Raw genomic sequence first — 21,128 nt, 5'->3', positions numbered from 1 at the left:
CAGGGCGGGTGACACCATTACCCGTCCCTAGAAATTATTTCTAGGTGCGGGTGGCGCCATCACCCGCCCCTACAATTATTTCTTAATTTTTATTTTTATTCTAAAATGTATTTTTAGCTATTAAATGATTTCAAATACAAAAGTTGTCAACTACAAAGTTTTATGTCTTGTCGACCTCTACAATTTTGATATAAAGTTTTATTCATCCGAGATGATATGAAAAAAATTATATTGAAAAAAATACATCCATTAAAACCCATTCACATGTAGTCACACATATACCCATACATTCACATATACTTATACATTTTGAAATATTATACAATCTCAAATTGAAAGCTCGTCAAAACTTCAAAAGTTTTTGGTGTCATTGAGCTCTACAAGTTTGATATAGAGCTTCCGTATAGCTGAAGTCATTTGAAAAAATTCAAAAGTTTTAGATTTCAAAATTAGAAAACTTATAATGATATTTTGAAGTATTAAACAATCTTAAATTGAAAACTTGTTAACTTCAAAATTTTAGATCTCCTCGAGCTCTATAAGTTTGATGTAGAGCTTATGTATAGCCAAAGTCATTTGAAATTAAAAAAGTTAGATTTCAAAACTAGATAACTTAGAATGACATTTTGGAGTAATAAAAAATCTCAAATAAAAAAAAATTAACTAAAGTTTTAGGCCTCGTCGAGCTATACAATTTTTATATAAAGTTTGGCTCCATCCGTGGTCATATGAAAAAGTTATGAATTTATTTCCACGGGACCATTCTCAGGACGGGTCATGTCATCACTCGCCCTGAAAATCATTTTCGTGAGCGGGTGATGCCATCGCCTCTGAAAATAGTGATTTCTAAGGGCGGATCACCCCATCACCCGCCCTTAAAAATATGTGCCATTTGCAGGGCTGGTCACCCCTGCAAATGCTTTTTCAGGGATGGGTCGGAAGCTACATTATCCCACTTTTTTTAGGAGTGGGCGAAATTTTTTAGGTGCAGGTGGTAATTTCGTCCGCTCCTAAAAAACGGAACTCCTCTGCAAATTGTTTTTGTAGCAGTGAACCGTCCTGGCTCATGGTCTCCGTGGTCTCTCGGTGTTTCTACTTTCTTGGTTGCGCTACGGGAGCTCTTGGCATGACGATTTGGTTTGTGACTGGAAAGGCATGGGTGCTGCTGAGGCGTCCGAGTTCGTCGTGGGCTCCTATCGACCTTGCAGCCCGGGTCAACTGCCATCCAAGTAGCCATGTGATGCTGATTCAATTGGTGCAGCATTTGGTTTGGGGCACCAGTCTGGGACGCTCGGAGAGTTGAAGTCTTCCCCGGCTTCTCTCCAGTTTCTTTCAAGTCGAGGCGGGCGGCGGTACGGGTTGGGGTGGGATGCGAGGATTTGAATCATCGATGAAAACATGTTCAATTTGTGCACTGGACCGCCATGGAAAATTTGAGATCTGTAGGACGGACCGTCGGCCCACTGAATAAGCAAAAGCAGGCCTAACCTGGGCTGGGGGATGAGTTAACATGCATGCATGTACGACGACGACGATTTTTTGCACGGCCCAGCCCACAGTGAACTTGAACTCGTCCAGCATATGTGGCGCTCTGTTCCATCCAGCCTACGATGAAGTTCGTTCCAACTCCATAATCGATGGGCTTTTATGCTACTGTTTTGCTCAAACCTCGGCCCTCGGGTAAAGCATTGTATTGACTACTGACTTCAGCAAACGTTTGGCCAGAAGCACTTTTTCTTGCCGGTCAGCAGATGCATCGAGTCCAATTTGCCAAGAACACCAAACAAAAACCTAGTGCATGCACACGCTGATGATGGCATGATGGTTGATGGGTGCTCCTCCGAGCTTTATCAGCAGCCACCAAGGTAAAGCAGTAAAGCTAGCGTTGTTTCTTCCCAACTACTAGTGTGTTTGCAGGCCCTAAGCCAACAGCATCTCAGTGCGGGTTCCATCCATGGGCTGGCGTACGTTGCAAAATAAGGTGAGATGACCTTGCCAGATTGGTTAACCTTTTCTTTCCTTAACTTCCTTTCAAAGCCAGGTTCCAGATCAGTTCGTTCTTGCTCAGAGGAAAATTATATTGCCGTGCTGACGATGACGCCATCAACGTTGTCCTAATAAGGCAAAGAAAGAGCACGGGATAACCGCCGGAGCAGCTTCATCCAACCAATGCATGATTGGTGAAGCGTCATCAGTCTCCATCCGAAACCTAAAGACGGCACAGTTTTTCTTGAATTATTGGAGCTGCCAATGCGTGCGCTGCGTCGGATGAGTGGCGTGCGCTCCAACTGTCCGGTCGTAAACTGCAATTACTAAGAATAGATGATACATAGTTTCAAAAAAAAAAGAATAGATGATACATCACAGAAGTAGTTTAGAGGCCGACTATTTCCTTGTATACTCTTCGTGACGTTGTGATGCTAAACAACTAAACAAGCATGCGTGTGTAGGCATTGTAGGGTCTGTTTGTTTCCACCCTCCTAAAGTTTTAGCTCCTAAAAATTTTAGGCAGTTTTTAGGCATCTCCTAAAGTATGTTTGGTTGCATCTCCTAAAAGTGACTAAAGGCAATGAATGAAGTGGTAAAATGATCAAGATGCACCTCTCCCCCACCAACCCGCTACCCCTGTTCCCCTCCACGGCGTTCCTCGAGCTGAGCAGAGCCCGTCCGCCGGCCAAATCCCCGGCCTCCGCTCCACCATCTTCAAATTCCCACCTCCCACGGCTTCCTGACCCCCTCCTCTTCCCCCTCGACCACTCCTTGTCCGCCGTCGTAGCTCCTGGCGCCGGGAATGTCACATCCCGCGGCCGCCATTGCCGCCGGCCCAAGCTCGGGCGCCGCCGCCGAACACCACCTCCCCGGCCTCCTCGTCCCCAACAAGCAGCCAAAACGGGGTCGTGGTGAAGCCCCAGTGCTCCTGCGCCCATCACCGACCGCTCTCCCTCGCCGTGCCGGACTCCTGGCACCGCTCCCCATCCGCCAGCCAAGGCCACGGCCGCCCATGCGTTGCCGGCTTGTGCCTGTGTGCGTGGGTGTGTTGAGGGTGCTGGGTAGCGGCGGGAGTTGGGCGGCCGCGGCGGCCCTACGTGCGGCTGCTGGCCGCCGAGGCGCGGGACGCGGTGGCCGCGGCGCCCTGCGTGCCGCTCGCCGCGGGCTTCACGGCGAGGGATGGGCGGCGGCGGCGGGCGGCGGGAGTCGGGCGGGAGAGAGAGGGTAAGGCGGGATCTGGCGTGCGGTGGGGGTGTGTGCGGGGTAGGAGCGGTCCAGAACCGATTTTAGTCGGTTTTAGGAGGAGGTGAGGGCCTAAAATATTTGGACCTCCTAAAAGATTTTAGTCACTTTTTAGGAGAAGTGTTTGGCACTTTAGGTAATTTTTAGTCACTTTTTAGGAGGTAAGGTTTTAAGAGGGTGGAAACAAACATGCGCTAAATATAAAAGTAGCCAAGACACCCAAAATATTATGGGTTAAAAGGCGCCCTAACAAAAAGGGTCAAAAGAATTGCCCTAACAAAAGGGAGCATCCATATTTTTGAATTTGGTAGAGTCGATCGGTTCAATTATGGTTAAAACGGGGGTACAGTGTCATAAGATTGTGGTTTGGCTCTCCATATTCGTGCGTGCCGGATCAAAGTGGATAGCCATGTGATTGATTATACGTCGGTTTCTAAACACGTAATGTACTGGACTGCTGCTGGTAACATAAATTCAGGTCTCAGTCAATGTTCTGGTCCAGTTTTTCCGCGAGATCTCATCTAACTCATGCGATGCCGCCAGGAGCATGTGGTACTACCAATGGCAAAAAGCCATGGAAGCCAAGGCAACGGCGACGCCGCGACACCAACGGGTAACGCCTGGATTGACCCGGACGGATGGCACACCAATGCCTTGTTGCCTCGATGCCTCTCCAAGGAACCCAAGCGCCAACTACCGAACCATGTACCTGACAGGTAGGCCCTCGCAAGTCACATCTCCAAAAAAAAAAAACCCTTTTTCCTGTGCAGCTGTGCTCAGTGGAGAGGAGTGGTGGAGACAACAACAACGGTGTTTACCCTCGGCACTCGGCAGCAAGCGAGACGAAATGGCTTCCCCGTCGTGCTTATCTAGTAACGGAGCCAGGTGTCGGGCGTCGAGGCGACAGGAACGGTGTTTGGACTTTGTTTGGTTGTGGCTTTGACGTGTCAAAAAGCGCAGCGACGGCGGGCCCGGCGACGGCGCCAGGACCCCTGCGCTTTTTTTCTCCTATCCATCCGACGACGGATGAGCAGGGACGGGACAGTCCTGGCGGGCGGGGCGACCCAGTTTTAGAAGGCAAGCAAGTCACGTTTCGTCGCAGGAAAGCACCAACAAATATCCAGGAAATCCAAAGGCCCCAAGATATTTCTCGAGATATTTCAGCAGGAGATATTTTTCAAAAAAAAATCAGCAGGAGCGCAAAGTCAAGCTCCGAGACACTGTTAGCTCATTTTCGGCAGATTAGGGATCTGATACTGTTAGCAACCTACTGTCTACTGAAGTACGAGTACTGATGATATTTGAAGAGCACGCCAGAAGCTGCAGAAAATCTGGGGAAGTTCGGCCTCGGCTTTTGCCGAGATTTTTCAGCGATCGAACAGCTTGCCACCGTCCCGACGCGACGACACATATCCGCAAAGCCAGCACAGGGCGCACCAAAGGGCGACGACGGGGCTCGAGCCGGCCCGGCCGGATGGATAGGAACACCTCCCTGTCGTGCAACCCCACGACAGCGCATGGTTTTACTCGCGCCCAGACAGACAGGAGGGGCACCGCAGCAGCAGCATAATTGAGGCGAGGCGTCGTGGCGGCTGCGGCGGTGGTCGAGCAGCTGGCGCCGAGGCAACGACCCGCGGAGCAGCGATGGCCACAAGAAATCGAGCGGCGCCCGGGCGTCCTCCGCCACGCCGCCTCCGCAGCCAGGGAGGACCGGATAGATAGATTATTCATCAGGCTCGACGGACGGGACGGAAGGAAAAAGCGCGAGCGGAAAAGTGCACCGGCGGAAAAAATCCCGTCCGACGTGGCGCCCTGGACAGTGGCCGCTGCCCTTTTTCTCCGCCCCCTCCCCCTCTCGCCTTCGGCTCCATTTCATTCCTCGCCCTCTTCTCTTCTCCTCCCCTCCCCTGACTCCGCTCCCTTCGAGACCCGGCGGCAAGATATTGGAAGGGTGTTCAGGTGCTGGTGATTTGGCCTTGGTGCACGCGCTCGCCTTCTGCTGTTCGTGAAGAGCCGGCGAGCGTTTCTGTCAGATTTGGCGGTTCTGCTGGTTCATAGATCCGGAGATGGCTCGTTTTCAGGTAACTAATCTTACTCTCTTTACTTGTGATCAACCTTCATCCTTTCAGTGGATTTGCAGTAGAGCATGGGCATGTTCTTGGAAGTGTATTCCTTTCCTGGCATGTGCTCCCCAAAAGAAAGGGCGTGTTGATCTTTTGTGCTGAGAAAACCCCAAATTCCTTCTGTTTCTGAAGGAAATCAAGGCGAGGAACGACCAGAGGCCTTCTGCTGATCGTGTTGGCCATGGAAACTTCATGGACCACCTGAAGAACACTCTGAATTCCGGTGCGATGGACTTGCCGGAAGGAGCACGAGCCCCTAAGGTACGGCGCAGCAACTCAAAACTCTCTTGCTCTTGCAATCTGCATAGTTCCAGAATTGCAAATCTAATGAAGTTAGAGATGTTTCCTCTCACCAAGGTCACACTTTTGGCACTTGCCGTTTAGGCACGCAAGCCTTACACGATATCCAAGCTGAGGGAGAAATGGACGGAGGACGAGCACAAGCTCTTCTTGGAAGCCCTTCAGCAGCATGGCCGTGCCTGGCGTCGTATCCAGGGTGAGTGCCTTTGCGCTTATCACTTTCTCTATGGCCATGTACAACAGTACAAGCTTTGTTAACACAGCTTCAGAGTTCACCTTGCTGATATCTGGCACAATTTGCAGAGCACATAGGCAGCAAGACTGCCGTGCAAATCAGGAGCCACGCTCAGAAGTTCTTCTCCAAGGTCTTATTGCCTTTTGCATAGAAAAAAACCCATCAAATCCCCTCTGCCTGAAAATTCCATGGATTGTGTTGCTTGCAAGGTGATGTAAGTTGCTCAATCATGGAGAGCAGACGCTATCCATGCTGTGTAGTCGAATCCATGTTTCTGATTGCCTTTTCTATTGTGCTCCGCAGGTCATCCGAGAATCCTCTGGGGACAGCAACAGCATAGCTGCTCCACCACAAATTCAGATTCCTCCGCCACGGCCAAAGAGGAAGCCTTCACATCCGTACCCACGCAAGCTGGGTAATTCACTCCGCAAGGATGCCTCTACAATCAAACAGCTCGAGAAGCCCCTGTTGAAGATACAGCCCCTGTTTGAGCAGGAGAATTGCTCGCCGAAATCTGTGCTAACCACGGCACAGATAGGCTCCGAGATCCTGGCACTTGAAGGTAGTGGATCACCAGCTTCCTCGGTTTACATGGAGGAGAAATGCCTCACACCAAGCACATCAGTTGGGGAATTAGGTGTGCAAGTAGCACGTTCAAAGGTACTCTACATTCTTACAGCCATAATATACCTTGCGAAGCATATGTTCTTTCATTTCTAAGAATATTATTAGGTTAGGTATCCAACTGAAGTCCAAAATTCTTCACTGCATATATCAGCACAATAGTGGTTCCTGGAACCATTTTATAGTAATTCTGGGTAACATGGAATTGAAAATTTGTATCGTGTGAAGAAAAGCATCTAATCGCATGATTGGTAACATCTGAATCCTGTGTTCTAACAAACAGCTTAAATATATCTCAGGATGCCACCACTTCCGATGGCGCGGCATGTGGAATGCCTGAAGGTCCAGTTCTTAGGCTATTTGGCAAGAGGGTCGTGGTGAATAATTTGCATCAGCAGCAAAACTCCAATACTGGGGACCTACAACATGTAGCAGACATGGAGCTGGACACTTCAGCTGAGACACCAACTAGTGGAACTGGGAAGTTCTCTTCCCATGGTGCAGAAGAAGCAAAGACATGGAGCCCGTGGCTGACCGGTACACAGCAGCTTATGTACTATCTTCCTCAAGGGGAGGTTCTCTCCGTGCATTCTGCTTGCCAATTTCTCAGCTACGGGAATGGAAGCATATCTTACAGAGTATTGAACCCACAAACAGTTACCTCAGATAAGCAACAGCACCAACCATCTGAAGCTGCAGACTGCAAGTTCACTAGGGCAGAAGGATCGTGGACGGAATCGATCACAACCTCCAATAATGTGCCTGAAACAGCTCCTCAGAATTCAGATTCTATAGAATCTACACAAGTAAACAACAATGAAGATGAAGTGATACCTGTTCCAGGTTCAAGAAAATATTCCACTGTTCCAGCCTACCTTCGAGGTTTTGTGCCATACAAGAAGTGTGCAGCTCAAAGCAAGATGCTGCAGTCATGGGTGCCAGGCGAGGAGGCAGATGGAGAGATGACAAGGCTGTGCCTGTAAATTTTGGGTCTTCATCGTCGCGGATATTTTTGCTGATATGCAATACATATGACTAGTACAGTACAGTAGTACTGATGTTTTGCAGGAAACCATTCTGGCATTCTGCTGTTGCTTATGAGAGGCAGAATGAAACTGGTGAAGCGGCCACAAATGGAGGCAACGATGGTTCCTGTTTGTCCACGTATAGTTCAAGACTGATGTTTCCATTTTCCTCTTTGAGTGCTTGCAATTTTCAGAGGTCAATGGTTGTGATGCAGTGATAAGTAATGTAGTTATAGCATTATAGGAGACTCGACCGTATTGTATGGCGTATGTATGTAAATTACGAATGCTTTTTGTGCAACAATGACATGGCAGCTAAACAAAGGAATGTTGCTCAGGTTTCTTCAGTTGCTCTATTGACATATGAAGTTTAGGAACTTTGAATCAGTGTCTCATCAGGGTCAGGGACTTACTGGAATCAACAACATTGTCCAATGTACACTGCCTTAAAAATCATACTACTTTGGAGTATAGTGCCTTATAAAAGTCATAATACTGTGGAGCAACTGCATCACCACTTCACCAGTGCGGACATGCTACAGAAATCTGCAATTGATTGAATTTGCGCGCACACGATGATGTAATTTAGACTTGCCGGCTTTGTCTTCCAAGCGTGAAGGAAACAGGATGACACTTCTCTTGGCACCGGGCCACGATTCCTCACAGCCCAGGCCTTCGTTTTGCAACCTCGACAAAGATTACTCGGCCATCCAGGAACTGAAGAGGAAACAGTGAATTTGCAGATGCCAGTAGATGGGCTGCAGGAGGACAAATCGTCGGCAGATGATACACAGAACAGATTTTTTTTACCTTCCCGTGCATTCCTTCGATGGCGGTCTTGGTTTGCTCCTCGTCGGCGTAAGACACGAACGCGAAACCTCTCGGCCGCTTCGCTGCCCTATCCATCACGAGGTTAACTGCAACGCAAACGCGCGAACCAAACCTGAAACGCTCTGAAGTAAAATTGTGCAGTTTCTCATCACATTACTCATCTCAGATGTCAGATCATTACCTTCCGTGAGATCACCAAATTTCTCGAACGCATTCCGGAGGCTCTCTTCGGTCGTACGGAACGAGAGACCTGCTCGAAGAAGTTCTCATGAGTCAGGATGAAGCCGCAAATGCTTTAAGATTTGTGCTCAAGAACACGCAAAAGTACGATTTCGTGGCCGTGGATAGTTCGAATTTTTATACTCGGGACTTGGGAGATCGAAGCACTAAATTCACGAGATCGGATTGCGAAATCCAGTAGAGTGCGCGGGGAGATTTGGGGGATTTTTTGTGCCTACCGTGGACGTACAGCCTGGTAGCGGCGCCATGGGAGGCACTTAGCGGCTGGAGGCAGGCAGTGACGGTGGACTGACGATGCTGGTTGCGGACAGCACCGGAGGCGGCGGCCGGACGAAGCGTGCGCGAGGGGGAGGGCGCGGCAGTGAAGCTGAAGGTTCTGGAAGCAGCGACGGCGGGGGCGGGGGCGAAGGCGGCGTGAGCGCTCGGCATTGTAGCTTGGATTGTTTTGGGTTGGATGCTTGCTTAGTCGGAACTGAAACCCTGACAGCATATGGTGTTTGTGGATACGAGCTGCTACACTCTAGCAGGGTCACATCGAATATTCGGATACTAATTAGAAGGACTAAACATAAGCTAATTACAAAACTAATTGCACAGATGGAGTCTAATTCGCGAGACGAATCTATTAAGGCTAATTAATCCATCATTAGCAAATGGTTACTATAGTACCACATTGTCAAATCATGGACTAATTAGGTTTAATAGATTCGTCTTGTGAATTAGACTCCATCTGTGCAATTAATTTTGTAATTAGATTATATTTAATACTTCTAATTAGTATCAAACATCCAATGTGACATGTGCTAAAGTTTAGCACGCTGTTCCCAAATTCGACTTTCTGCAAGGAATTCACAACCAACACAGATCGATATCTTCATCAGAACTGGATGACTGATCAGCAGCAACTGAATCAGGAACAGAATCCGGCCCTCATCAGTCTCGAGAACCTATCTATACATCCATATCAACATACTACAGTAAGTTAAACTGCCCACCATAAAGAAGCGAATGCTAATCAGTTATCTGGCCTTCACGTCATTTCATCAGTTGCATGTGACGTGCCTTCCTGGTAAACGATAAACGCCTACTGGTGGTTACTCCTGTATTTGTACGCTCTTGACTGCCACCGCTAACTCATGCTGCATTTGTTCAGTGCCGTAATTTGCATACACCTTGCTCTTGTTCTCCTCCCACCATTGCTGAGCTTCCTTCTCGCCAAAATGCTTGCGACTGCACAACCAAGAATAGGTTACTGCAAATGTAAAACGTACATGTCATAAGTAACAAACACCAGTAAAGCGTACTAGGATTTGGATTCACCTGAATCTCACTCGTCTTATGTCTTTCTTCCCACTAGGTGATAAATCAAATGTGACATACACCCCACGCTCGATTTGCTCAATCACACCATTGCACATGACTGGGGAAGCAGGGGCACCCGCCTCTGTGATATAACAATTTACGTCCAATGTTGTACAATTCTGATGGCTGTGTGATCTATCAACCGACACGTCAGAATTCGAAGGTGGTCCCTCATCTCCTCGGCTGCTGCTCTGGTTATTCTGGCTGTTGTTGTGTTGACTGAATTTCCCAGTGGCAAGTTTTTCGCTGCGATAATATTGCAAATCTGCTGTCGATGGTTGTCCCCTGTCAATATTAGATGTGATTTTGGGGTTCTCGGATTGCTGACCAACCAAAAGTTTCTCTGACATGGCCTTACACTGCATAATTTACAACAGGCAGACATGCCAATCAAGGCAAAATGATGTGTTACACCTTCTTTGTTACTGAAACAATTTATTGACAAATACTTCTGGAATTAGGAATGTGACACAATCATACCTGGTCAGTTAGAACCTTTATGATGTCTTTGGCAGCTTTGCATTTTGCAGCCTCATCCCTAACAATAAGCCATGTCTCATCAAGTTTTTGTTTGTACAATTGAACCTGAAGACTTTTTTGCTGGTATTGCTCCGCAAGAAGTGTCACCTGTTTAACCAGCAGCAAGAGTAGAATCTTATTTAGTTATCAAAGGAGAAGCAGATAATTTTCCTATTAGTGATTTATCAATTACCTGTGAACGAAGCTGCTTCACTTCTTCTGTGAGTAAGGTTTCTGTGTTTGTCCTTTTCCTCTGACCATCAGTAGACTGTTGCAAAGAGCTGCCACACTTAAGCGCTGCAGGAGCCTGCATTCGTTGGGAAATAGAGCTACTACACATGAGTTGATACCGAAAACTGTCTTGTGCAGCAACAAATTGCGCAGGGCACTCAACTTGCCCCCATCTCTGAGATTTTACTTGAACTGAATCGGCAGGGATTTCATTTCTCTGATTGGGATCTTGAACTAAAGCCACTTTTTCTACAGATAAGTTTGCATCCTTGAATATACGTGATAACTTAGGTGTGTATGACCTCATAATTTCAGTTCTAGACATATCACCTTTGCTGGTCTTTAATTCTGATTTTATCTTACCAGAATCCACAACTTTCAGCAGCTGACTGAAACACACATCACATACACGATAGCGTCTGCTCTTGTCTGGTGCAAGGGCGGCCTTGGCCACCTTGTTACTACTGCAGGAACTGCAGAACATGGAACCACAATGGTAACAGTTGTGCTTTTTTCTAGTGAAACCAAACGCCATCTTGCAACCACTGCATACAGAGAGGTCCTTTCTTGAGATTGCCTTATGCAGACAGATTGCGGCAGTGTAATTGTAACCACAAGATATACTTTCCACATGCCTACCTTCCAATGCCTCTACTAAAGTTGGAGAGCTCCTATTAACATAGTCACCTAAACCAAGCTGTCCTTCCTTGCCTTTACCCCACGTAAACACTTTCCCATTTGTAGTTAGCACAGCTACGTGGGAAGAACCTGATGATATGTGCCTGACAAACTCGGACTTAAGTAGTCCTTCAACAGCACAAACAGATTTACCATCTGCTTGGGGGTTTCCTAATTGGCTATGCATGGAACTGCCAATAGTAAATACCACACCAGTAATAGAAAGCGCAACAGTGAGTGCCGTCCCACAGGACACCTGAATAAAATCATAGTCTGCGAGTGCATCAACGCAAGTTGGTACGAGCTTCATCTTTTTGTCAGCATGACCCAGCTTCCCCCGATCTCCATCACCCCATGTGAACAGCTTGCTGCTTGGCATATTGTTCTTCAAATCGCTGATTACTTCCGCAACGGCAGCTGTGTGCCATGGCCCACATGCCACACATTTTACTTTTGAGCCTTTCAAAGACTCTACTTCTTTTGGACGAGAAATTCCTTGTGTATCTCCATGACCAAGAACGCCAAATGTTCCATCCCCATATGTGTATAACTGACCAGACGATGTTACAATAGCTGTGTGCCATGGACCACAAGCAATCTTCGCAACAGATATGCCATCCAGTAGACTGAACAATTTATGCGGAAACCATTGGTTCCTTGCATAGCAGTCATTCAACAAACCAATATGAGCTCCTTCACCCCATTCAAAAAGTTCACCAGAAACTGTTACCGCACAAGTGTGCTTTGATCCATATGCCACAGCCTTCACATGTAAAGAGGAAAGAGACTCAACAAGTTTGGGTCGGGAGACTTTTATATTAACTTGCTGTCCAATCTTACCACTACTTTCATTGCCCCAGGAGTAGACCTCCCCTTGCTTAGTGATTATTGCTGCATGAGTTTCCCCGCAAGCAATGCTTTGTACATCAAGCATGTTAGTTGATTCCACTAACCTTGGAAGGGATTTTGACATATCGTCACAGTCTAACGTACTTCCAAGAACATCACCCCAGAAAAAAACATCCTTCAGAGAATCTAGCCTACATGCTGCACGGGGTCCTTCAAAGGTTTTCAGTTTAGGTGTTTGGGCAATTTTCTGGTCCTTTTCTTTGTTACCAACCATAATATTTTTCAAACCATGTATTTCTGGATTTGACATCTTGCGTGTAAGCTTTTCCAGGTAGGTATCTATGTCAGATAATGTTCTCTGTCTTGGGTAAAATAACGCTTCTGAATAATCAACACTACCCCCTGAAAAAAATCCCTGTCTGTTCTTGGGGCTCCTGTGTGATGGATATACCTTAATATGAAATGCAGTACAGGAATAGTTAGACCAAAACGAAGAGTGTAATTTAACCAAGAGCACTAGGTGTTTAGAAACAGAACAGCACGTCAGTAAGGCATGTCTCCTTACACATGAACAAGGTTAAACCAACACTCATTGCTGGGACCAAAGGCAAGTCAAATCATTTCAATGTGGACCTCATTTAACACCCTTGCAGTTATAGCTAATACGTGTGTGGTTTGTTTAGATTGATATAAGTTGGTACAACCTAAGAATATTGTGTTTGTTGATTGGCTTTGTGACTGTAAAATCCAGATGACCAACCAAATACAGTCAAATACCCTATAGGCTATAGTGTGCCACATGAAGCTCCTTCCCAATTCCCAAACAAAAACAGACATTACTATACGAGGTACCAAAGAAAAATGCCAAAGCATGCTATATACAATGCTGCCATTTACATGCCATGATGTGACTTCTCAAACTAACCTGTATGTGCCTGGGTGTGCTATGCACACTTGGTAGCCTACTCTTAAGCTGAATATAGCTGCGAGGAGTATTTGTGCAACTGTCTATCTGTCTGCTGCTTCTTGAACCAATTGACGAACATGGGCTACAAGGAGCTGGTAATAAAGCCCTCAAGCCCAGATACCAGTATTCAGCTTGATCTTTGTTGCTGCAGATCTGGTCATAATTTTCAAAAGATATGGTGCCAGTAAGGAAAAATGGACAGTACAAGCTTACAAAGCAAACTGACTTAAAATATTGCAATGCAAATACCAAGTCAAGTGATCGCTCTCCATTTTTGTAAATAAGTGATAAGGACTGGGACTCCTTCTCTGGGCAACGCTGTCGCAGAAATTTTATCTGCAAAATTCTGAAATCCTTAGAATAGTTGTGGTATGCAATGAATAATGGAGAACATGTCTTTTTCATTACAAAATGAACTGCGTACAGTCTTCTGTCCAAGAACCACAGCTGACACAGAGCTTAAGCTCAAGCGTTTTTCCCTCCCTTTTGAATACCATATCAATGCTGTCTCATCCTGAAAAGAGAAGAAAAATTATTTTCCCATGACTGAAAGGTGTATTTTCGTATAATAACATAAGTATAACATGATAAGCTGCAATTATACAATTGTAATACAATATGACCGACAGGGACTGACCAAAACCTCGTAGTTCTATTGGACCAAATTGTATGACTATCCGTTCCAAAATGGTGTCATTTTGGATGTAAACATGGTCACAAATATACACATCAGGCTACTACTTTTCCCAATCATATCTTAGTGAAAACCTTGACAGGCACTTCTGATCACCAATATGCTAACATCATTTGTCGTGTGACAAATCTAAATAGTTGTATGGCTATTAGTGGATAATACAGTTAAATGTGACTGCTCTAGAATTGCAACTTGGAATGGTGGCAGTAACTTCAAATGCAGTTCTGTGACATTTCAGCAAGTGGAACTGCTAGTCTAAGGAATATGCAGAAACTAATTGGTTCGGAATAATATATTAATTGCTACCCAACCTATTCGAACCTTATGCCAGTCTCTCTGTGACAGGGCATATCAGCAGTTCCAAAGAGCACAAGGAATAAACATCTAGTTCAATAGTTCTAGCTGAATAGACTGCAGTAAAAAAAATATTGATCTGGGTAGGTAAAAATCGAATGTCATCATAATCTTTTAATTGTCATGAGGTACCTATAACTTCAGAATTATCGCCCCCAGGTATATAGATCATGTATTAAGAAAAAAAAACGAATCATGATCTGCAAGGGCGTGTCCGCGTATCACCAGAATTACTCACAGATGATAGCCTGAAGGAGCAGAATTTGGGCTTCCCTCTCTTGCCGCACTTCAGGAGATATGCGCCCTTCTTCAGAGCAACGATGGCCTGAATAAAGCAATGAATTGAGCAGTCAGATGGCCAATCCTCCCAAAACTAAAGGGAATCCGTTCAAGTACTAGAAGAGCTGTAGACGCAGGATGGAGCATTTCATTCCCCTAAAAATGCAGGGTGTAAAATTCCAACAACAGTTAAGAAAATACGAGGTATCTGTCTTCTCATTGCAGATAACTAAGGCGCCAAGGAAAAATCCAAGAAACGGTGGTCTCATGAAAATAGAAGGGAAAGAAATCCAAGAAATGGGCATCACAAGTACTCTCAAGAGGCTAGAAATGGGCATCACAGGTACTCTCCAAGAGCCTAGAAGTGGACGATAGGAAAAGAGAGAGATTTTGATGATTCACCTGCTCAACGCCTCTGGTTGGCGTCCGCCCATCGAAGCTCCCCGCCATTACAGGCGGAATGCGGAAACAACCAGATGGGCGCCGCAACCACGAACCACCTGGATCAGCTTGAACCCTACTTCGTTCGTGCCGAAAGCCAAAGCTGGAGTGAAGAGACCGAAAGAAAAGGAAGAGAGATAGTAGGAGGAAAAGTAGAGAGATGTCTCTTGCAGGGGTGGGGGGGAGAGAGCTTCAAGCCTGCAAGTTGCAACAGCAACAGTTCAGGCCTTCAGGGGCCAGGGACAGGGACCTGGAAAAGTGCACAGGTGGCCGTGTCACCTGTGCTCGGTTGAAGAGCGAGCAGACGAGCAGTGACCCAGAGCTGGAGGCGCTGGCCGTTGGGGTTGGGGGGTTCTTGGCTCGCGCCGCGCCCGCGCGCACATGAGCCAACGGAAAAGGGGAAGACGTCCGTGTTCTCCCTCCGGGCTTGGCGCCGCGCAGGCGCAGCCCCCATCTCTCCCTCTGGGTCTAGCTACCAAACAACCATACCCCTATGCCACTCCTGCGACTGCTACACTACACACCTGTGTGCTCTCGGTTAGCGTGTGGTGAACAGTGGCATCAGTACGTGGGCAGGCAGGCGAGAAGGGGATTTAAAATGTTTGCGGGCGCTTGTCGTCGCCTCTGAAAGTCTTGGATTTCACTCGTGTCGGCGTCTGGGTTTCTTTCTCTCTTGGAAATGTTGCCTTCGCCTCTAGCTCTACATAGGCTCTAGAGTTGTGGGGCAAGTAGAGGCTACGGCAATAATGGTGTCCAAGTTGAACCCAGTCGGAGACAGAGGCTTTGTTTACGAACGTGCCGCCTATCCATGAGCTGTTTGATATATGATTATTTTTAATTCGGATGTGTGATACCAATTATTATAAAACTAATTGTATAAAATATGACTAATTCGCGAGACGAATCTATTAAACCTAATTAATCCATAATTAGCATATATTTACTGCAGCAACACATGAACTAATTAGGCTAAATAGATTTGTCTTACGAGTTAGCCTTCATTTATCCTATTGATTTTGTAATTAACCTATATTTAATACTCCTCATTAGTATCTAAACATTCGATGACAGGATTAAGGGCCTGCTTGGATCCATTTGCTAAACTTTAGCAGTTAAACTTTGCTAAACTTGAGTTGCTAAACTTTAGCCATGGTCGTTTGGATCCATGGGCTAAACAGCATTTAATAAGGTGTAGAAAGACTTGTCTGCCCTCATTTGAGGCAAGGGGGGAGAGAGAGGGTCCAGACAAGCAATAATGAGGGGCAAAGGGTGTCTGCCCCATGTCTACCAAGGTTTAGCAACCAAAAAGTTGCTAAAGGGCTAAAGTTTAGCAACCATAGTTTAGCAAAGTTTGGTACTTAACCTCACATATTAGGCACATGGAGCTTGTTTTAAACCATAGATTGCTTTGTCCAATTTGCAAATAAAATGTGGAGCATTTGCCTTCTCAAACCCAGGTGGTTGTTTCATGTAAACCTCTTCTTACAGAACACCATGTAAGAACACATTCTGAACATTCAATTGTCTCAAACACCATCCTCTGCATATAGCAACTGATAGAACAAGCCTTATAGTAGCAATTTTAACAACTGGGCTAAATGTATCCTCATAATAAATGCCATAACTTTGCTTAAAACCCTTAGCTACTAACCGTGCTCTATATCTATCTATGGAGCCATCTGATTTTTTCTTTACCTTGTAAAGCCACTTATAGTCGATTATGTTGTTGCCTTATTTAGGTGGAACAAGATGCCAAGTTTGATTTCTGAGCAGCGCCATTTATTCCTCCTCCATAGCTTTCTTCCACTTGGAATCAACGAGAGCTTCTTCAAGCGTTCGAGGTTCTCCTGTAGTACAAAAATTGCCATACCTGACCGTGCCATCAGTGAACTTTTTAGGCCTCACAATCCCACTTTGTAAACGAGTCCTAGGACGAGACGACTCAATCGGTGGAGGGGAGGATTCAATTTGTTGAACTATTTCAGATTCAGCCGCAGCAGATCCTAAAGACGCCGCAGAAAATCCGCCTCCTACTGGTGGTGTCCGCTCCGGCGACAGCTCCCTACCGTTGGGGTGACGCAGTCGGAGTAGATTTGCCCCCGCCACGCGTGGAGTCTTGATACGGCCCAGTTCGACCCCGAGGCGAATCAGCGCAGGATTGTGCACCGTCAGCAGGAGGAGGATCCGCATCAGATATGGCGCTAGGATTTTCTGCAGCTCCATTTGTGGCATTTCCTTCACCATTTTCATCTGAATTTCTTCCTGTATCTTCCTGCTCAACACTAGGCAAGTCATCAATAATAATTGGGTTAGCACAAGTTACATCCCCTAGTAAATGTGGTGGCAATAGAAGGATTTCTTTGCGGAGGGCTCCCGCATTTTGATGAAGATCTGTGAACGGAAAAACATCTTCATCGAACACCACATCCCTAAAGATGTAAACATGGCCGGATGAGACATCAAGATACTTGAATCCCTTGTGAAGAGAGCTATAGCCGAGGAAGACACAACGGATGGATCGGAAGGAAAGCTTTCGAGTACTATATGGTCGTAGATTTGACCAACAAGCACAACTAAAGGTGCGAAGGGAATTATAATCAGATGTTTCTTGTAAGAGTTTTTCTTCTGGCATGTGATAGTCTAAGATTTTGCTAGGAAGTAGGTTTATAAGATAAGTAGTAGTAAGGAAAGCTCCATCCCAAAACTTAAGGGACATGGATGCATTTGTAAGGAGAGACAAACCTACTTCCACAATATGACAATGCTTGCGTTCAACTGCTCCATTCTGTTGATAGGCATGAGGATAGGAGACACGGTGGGCTCTGCCAATCTTTTGAAAGAAGGAATTGAGCTTCTCATATTCTCCTTCCCAATCCGTCTACATAGCAATGATCTTCTTGTTGAACTTCCTTTTAACTAAGTTTTGGAAGCTTTGAAAAATAGGAAAAACATCAGATTTTTTCTTGAGCAGATAGATCCAAGTGTATTTACTGAAATCATCGATAAAGCTAAAATAGTAAGCGTGTCTTCCAACCGAGATAGGTGCTGGTCCCCAAACATTAGAAAAAATTAATTCAAGAGGAGCATTAGATATACTATCTAATTTGGGATATGGAAGTTGATGACTCTTGGCCATCTGACAAGCACCACACACTGAATTAATGTTTATATCTCTAGAACAAGGCAAACTATTATCTCTAAGCACATGCTCAATAATAGAAAACACTGGATGACCTAATCTACTATGCCATCTAATTGTAGATGGTTTATTGACTCCACAGGCTTGCTTGATGTTGCTCCCTTTTGAAATTCTTGATGATAAAGGATAGAGGCGGCCCCTGCATCTACCTTGATGTATGACCTTCTTCGTTTGCTAATCCTTGATGATAAAGAAATTTGGATGAAATTTCATATAGGCATCATTATCGGATGTGAATTGATGAACAGAGATAAGGCTTTTCTTTGCGCTAGGCACATGGAGGATATTATTTAGATACAATTTTCTACTAGGGGAATGTAAAATTGTGTGCCTAATATTACTGATATACATACCTGATCCGTTTGCTGCATGCACTTGATTACGACCATTGTACTTGTCTCTTATTGTCATTTTCTCCAAGTCACCGGTTATATGGTCATATGCTCTGCTGTCCATGTATCAGTTGGTGTCCACCCCATAGCTTATTGCAGCTCTAGCAATCTTGGGGTGTTGTTGTTCTTCTTTATCCTCATCATACCTGTACCAGCAGGCAAGAGCTTCATGGCCGACCTTTTTACAGATCTGGCATTGTGGCTTGCTATTCTTGCCTCCTTGCTTGGGCATGTTGTTGCTGTTGCGATTGAAGTTGGGACCACGACTGTTTCCACGGCCACAGTTTCCTCCTCCTCCTCGACCGCGGTAGCCTCCACGCCCTCTTGATGTTGAATTGGCTGAAGATTGGTATTGGCCATGACTTTGTCCTTCATGAAGTATCTCAAGACGAGTATCATAAGCCATCAACCGAGCATAAAGATCACTTATGGAGATGGGATCATATCGACCCACAACAAAAAACACGACAGGATTGTAATCATGATCTAAATCGGTTAAGATATGCAAAATCATCTCATCATCATCAATAATTTTACCGGCAGTGGCGAGTTCATTCCTTAAACCTTTCATCTTGGTGAAGAACGCCGTCATTGTCATGCTTCCTTTCTTCAGGGTGGAGAGATGCATGCGAATATTTGTCGCACGCGCCCTAGATCGAGCTGAGAACATATCTTCTAGGGCTGCCCATACTTCGGCCACCGTTGCCATAGTCGCCACTTGTGCCAACACATCTTTGGTGAGGTTGTTGTTCAAGTAGCTGAGCAACTACTGGTCCTCGACCAGCTAGGCTTCATAGTCAGGGTTGGGGCCGATCGTCTTCTTGATGTCCTTCACGACTTATAGGGTCTGCGAAGGAACGGGCGTGGTCCCATCTAGATAGCCCATGAGTTGAGCTCCCCGGATGCTAGGAAGGATCTGGACCTTCTAAAGCACATGGTTCTCCCTGGTCAACTTCTCAGAAACTATCGGGTCAAGCACCAACGTCGTCGAGGAAGATGACGCCATGGATGGTGAGGCTATTGGATATTTGGTAGAAGTATGGCTCCATGAAAGAATAGGTAAACATGGTTACCTATCTTGACTCACCACGGTTGCATGTTTGTACATAAGCCAATAGCCTAGAGATAGATACAAGAGTTTGGTTTGATTACATCTTGAAAAACAAGTAAACTATCTTACTTATCTACCTCTAACTCTAACTCAACCGAATTCTCGGAGAGTCTCGTTACAAGCCGTGGCATATCTTCGTGGCATATCTTGTTGTTTAACACTCCAATGTCTCACGAGTTCCATGTAGCCGTGGACGGCACAGCGCATCGGCCACCGAAGCACGCATGTGTCCGCCGTTGTTTTGCGGCGAGAAACGAGCGTGGAGGAAAGAAATCTGGTTTGTTTAACGGTTATTTTAGGTGGCGCGTTGCTTGGTTCTTGCGTGTTGGCAGGCACCACGATTCTACCAGTTCCGAGATGCGACTACTGAAACGGTAGAAGAAGGTGATCGTGCGCCGCCTGCGATGTACACAGCGAACGGGGAAATTTGGCACGGAGAAGAGCTTTTCGTGAGGATCTCACGGACGATTCTGGAGCAGCCAGCTATTGAAGGCCGCCCCCGCCGTAGACGATAGGCCGGCGGTGGCTCCTCATGTGTCGAGCGTAAAAGCCGTCTGCCCGTCTGGTTGGCGGCGGTGAACACGCACACAGTCAGTCACACACACTTTGCTGACTTCGCGCGCGGCAGCTGGGAAAAGACGGGAGGGGCGGAGGTGCACCCGCCGAAGAGGGGAGCAGCATGATGCCCATGGGGAAAGGGCCCGATAGAGCACGCACTAGGCTTCGCTGTTACGGAGCTATGTGGTCTGAAGCGAAACGCATGCATGACGATCGACGCGTCGCCTTTCCCGTCCCGTGCGAACCACCCATCCGTCGCTAGCTTTACGTGCGCTGGCCGCCGCAAGCAATTAACCTAGCCATACCATACTCTCACATGCACGCGGCGGCGCCTCAGATCCTTATCCAATATCCATGGTTGTGTTCTCCTCTCTAATGAACCAGGCATTGGACGACAATGGCCGCAACGCATCCATGTGAGGCCGAATCCAGAGCCGGTGAACGAACGCGATATTCCCCACGATCCACGTCTGTTTCGGTAGGCCCGATCCGGCCGGCTTTTATCTAATCCAGTTCATCTATCCGGCGCACGAACGAAGGTGCCGGAGGCTCGGCTCTGACCATGCCGGCGTTACATGGGGCGGTTTCCCTCTCTAGCCTAACCATGTGCCACGATTTCTAGCCTGGCCTCACTGTATATACAAACCGCCGCATCCTAGCCTTCTAGGCATCCACTGCGTGACTGCGCACATGCTCGGTCAGAGACGGCTCGAGCTCGCTTCTGACTTTCCGGTCGCAACACAAGCACTCAAACCGAAGTGCACACACTGCGCAGCGTCAGCGCGCACCACGCCCGCACTGGCTGTCACCGCCCGCAAGCGGCCGGCCCGAGCCGAACACACGCCTGCCCGCCGTCCCAACTCCCAAGTCCCAACCGCCCACCAG

General features: G+C 46.6%; 3 protein-coding genes and 1 non-coding gene across 4 annotated transcripts; 1 reads left to right on the top strand and 3 right to left on the bottom strand.

The window, feature by feature from the left end:
* The first annotated feature begins 4,974 nt into the window (after positions 1 to 4,974).
* On the top strand, positions 4,975 to 7,885 carry LOC117865754 (uncharacterized). The gene is made up of 6 exons (XM_034749997.2): positions 4,975 to 5,312; positions 5,487 to 5,615; positions 5,739 to 5,850; positions 5,958 to 6,019; positions 6,193 to 6,549; positions 6,813 to 7,885. The coding sequence occupies exons 1-6, from the start codon at positions 5,298 to 5,300 to the stop codon at positions 7,494 to 7,496; spliced, it is 1,359 nt and encodes a 452-aa protein (XP_034605888.1). The 5' UTR covers positions 4,975 to 5,297; the 3' UTR covers positions 7,497 to 7,885.
* Positions 6,623 to 9,223, bottom strand: LOC117865755 (organelle RRM domain-containing protein 6, chloroplastic). Its single transcript, XM_034749998.2, has 4 exons — positions 8,828 to 9,223; positions 8,551 to 8,619; positions 8,349 to 8,455; positions 6,623 to 8,255 (listed from the first exon to the last, which is right to left on the bottom strand). Exons 1-4 carry the CDS (start codon positions 9,036 to 9,038, stop codon positions 8,199 to 8,201), a joined length of 444 nt encoding a protein of 147 aa, XP_034605889.1. The 5' UTR covers positions 9,039 to 9,223; the 3' UTR covers positions 6,623 to 8,198.
* A 234-nt stretch (positions 9,224 to 9,457) lies between these two features.
* LOC117865392 (PH, RCC1 and FYVE domains-containing protein 1) lies at positions 9,458 to 15,515 on the bottom strand. The gene is made up of 9 exons (XM_034749584.2): positions 14,945 to 15,515; positions 14,502 to 14,588; positions 13,640 to 13,729; positions 13,465 to 13,551; positions 13,174 to 13,368; positions 10,684 to 12,699; positions 10,452 to 10,598; positions 9,930 to 10,330; positions 9,458 to 9,839 (listed from the first exon to the last, which is right to left on the bottom strand). Exons 1-9 carry the CDS (start codon positions 14,990 to 14,992, stop codon positions 9,704 to 9,706), a joined length of 3,207 nt encoding a protein of 1,068 aa, XP_034605475.1. The 5' UTR covers positions 14,993 to 15,515; the 3' UTR covers positions 9,458 to 9,703.
* Positions 15,516 to 18,967: 3,452 nt separating this feature from the next.
* Positions 18,968 to 19,106, bottom strand: LOC117866071 (small nucleolar RNA Z247). The gene has a single exon (XR_004642765.1). It is a non-coding gene; the product is annotated as a small nucleolar RNA Z247 (small nucleolar RNA).
* Between the last annotated feature and the right edge of the window lie 2,022 nt (positions 19,107 to 21,128).

The sequence above is a fragment of the Setaria viridis genome, chromosome 7 (genome assembly GCF_005286985.2).
Source record: "Setaria viridis chromosome 7, Setaria_viridis_v4.0, whole genome shotgun sequence".
NCBI lineage: Eukaryota > Viridiplantae > Streptophyta > Magnoliopsida > Poales > Poaceae > Setaria > Setaria viridis.
This window is presented reverse-complemented; position numbering and strand designations above follow the sequence as displayed.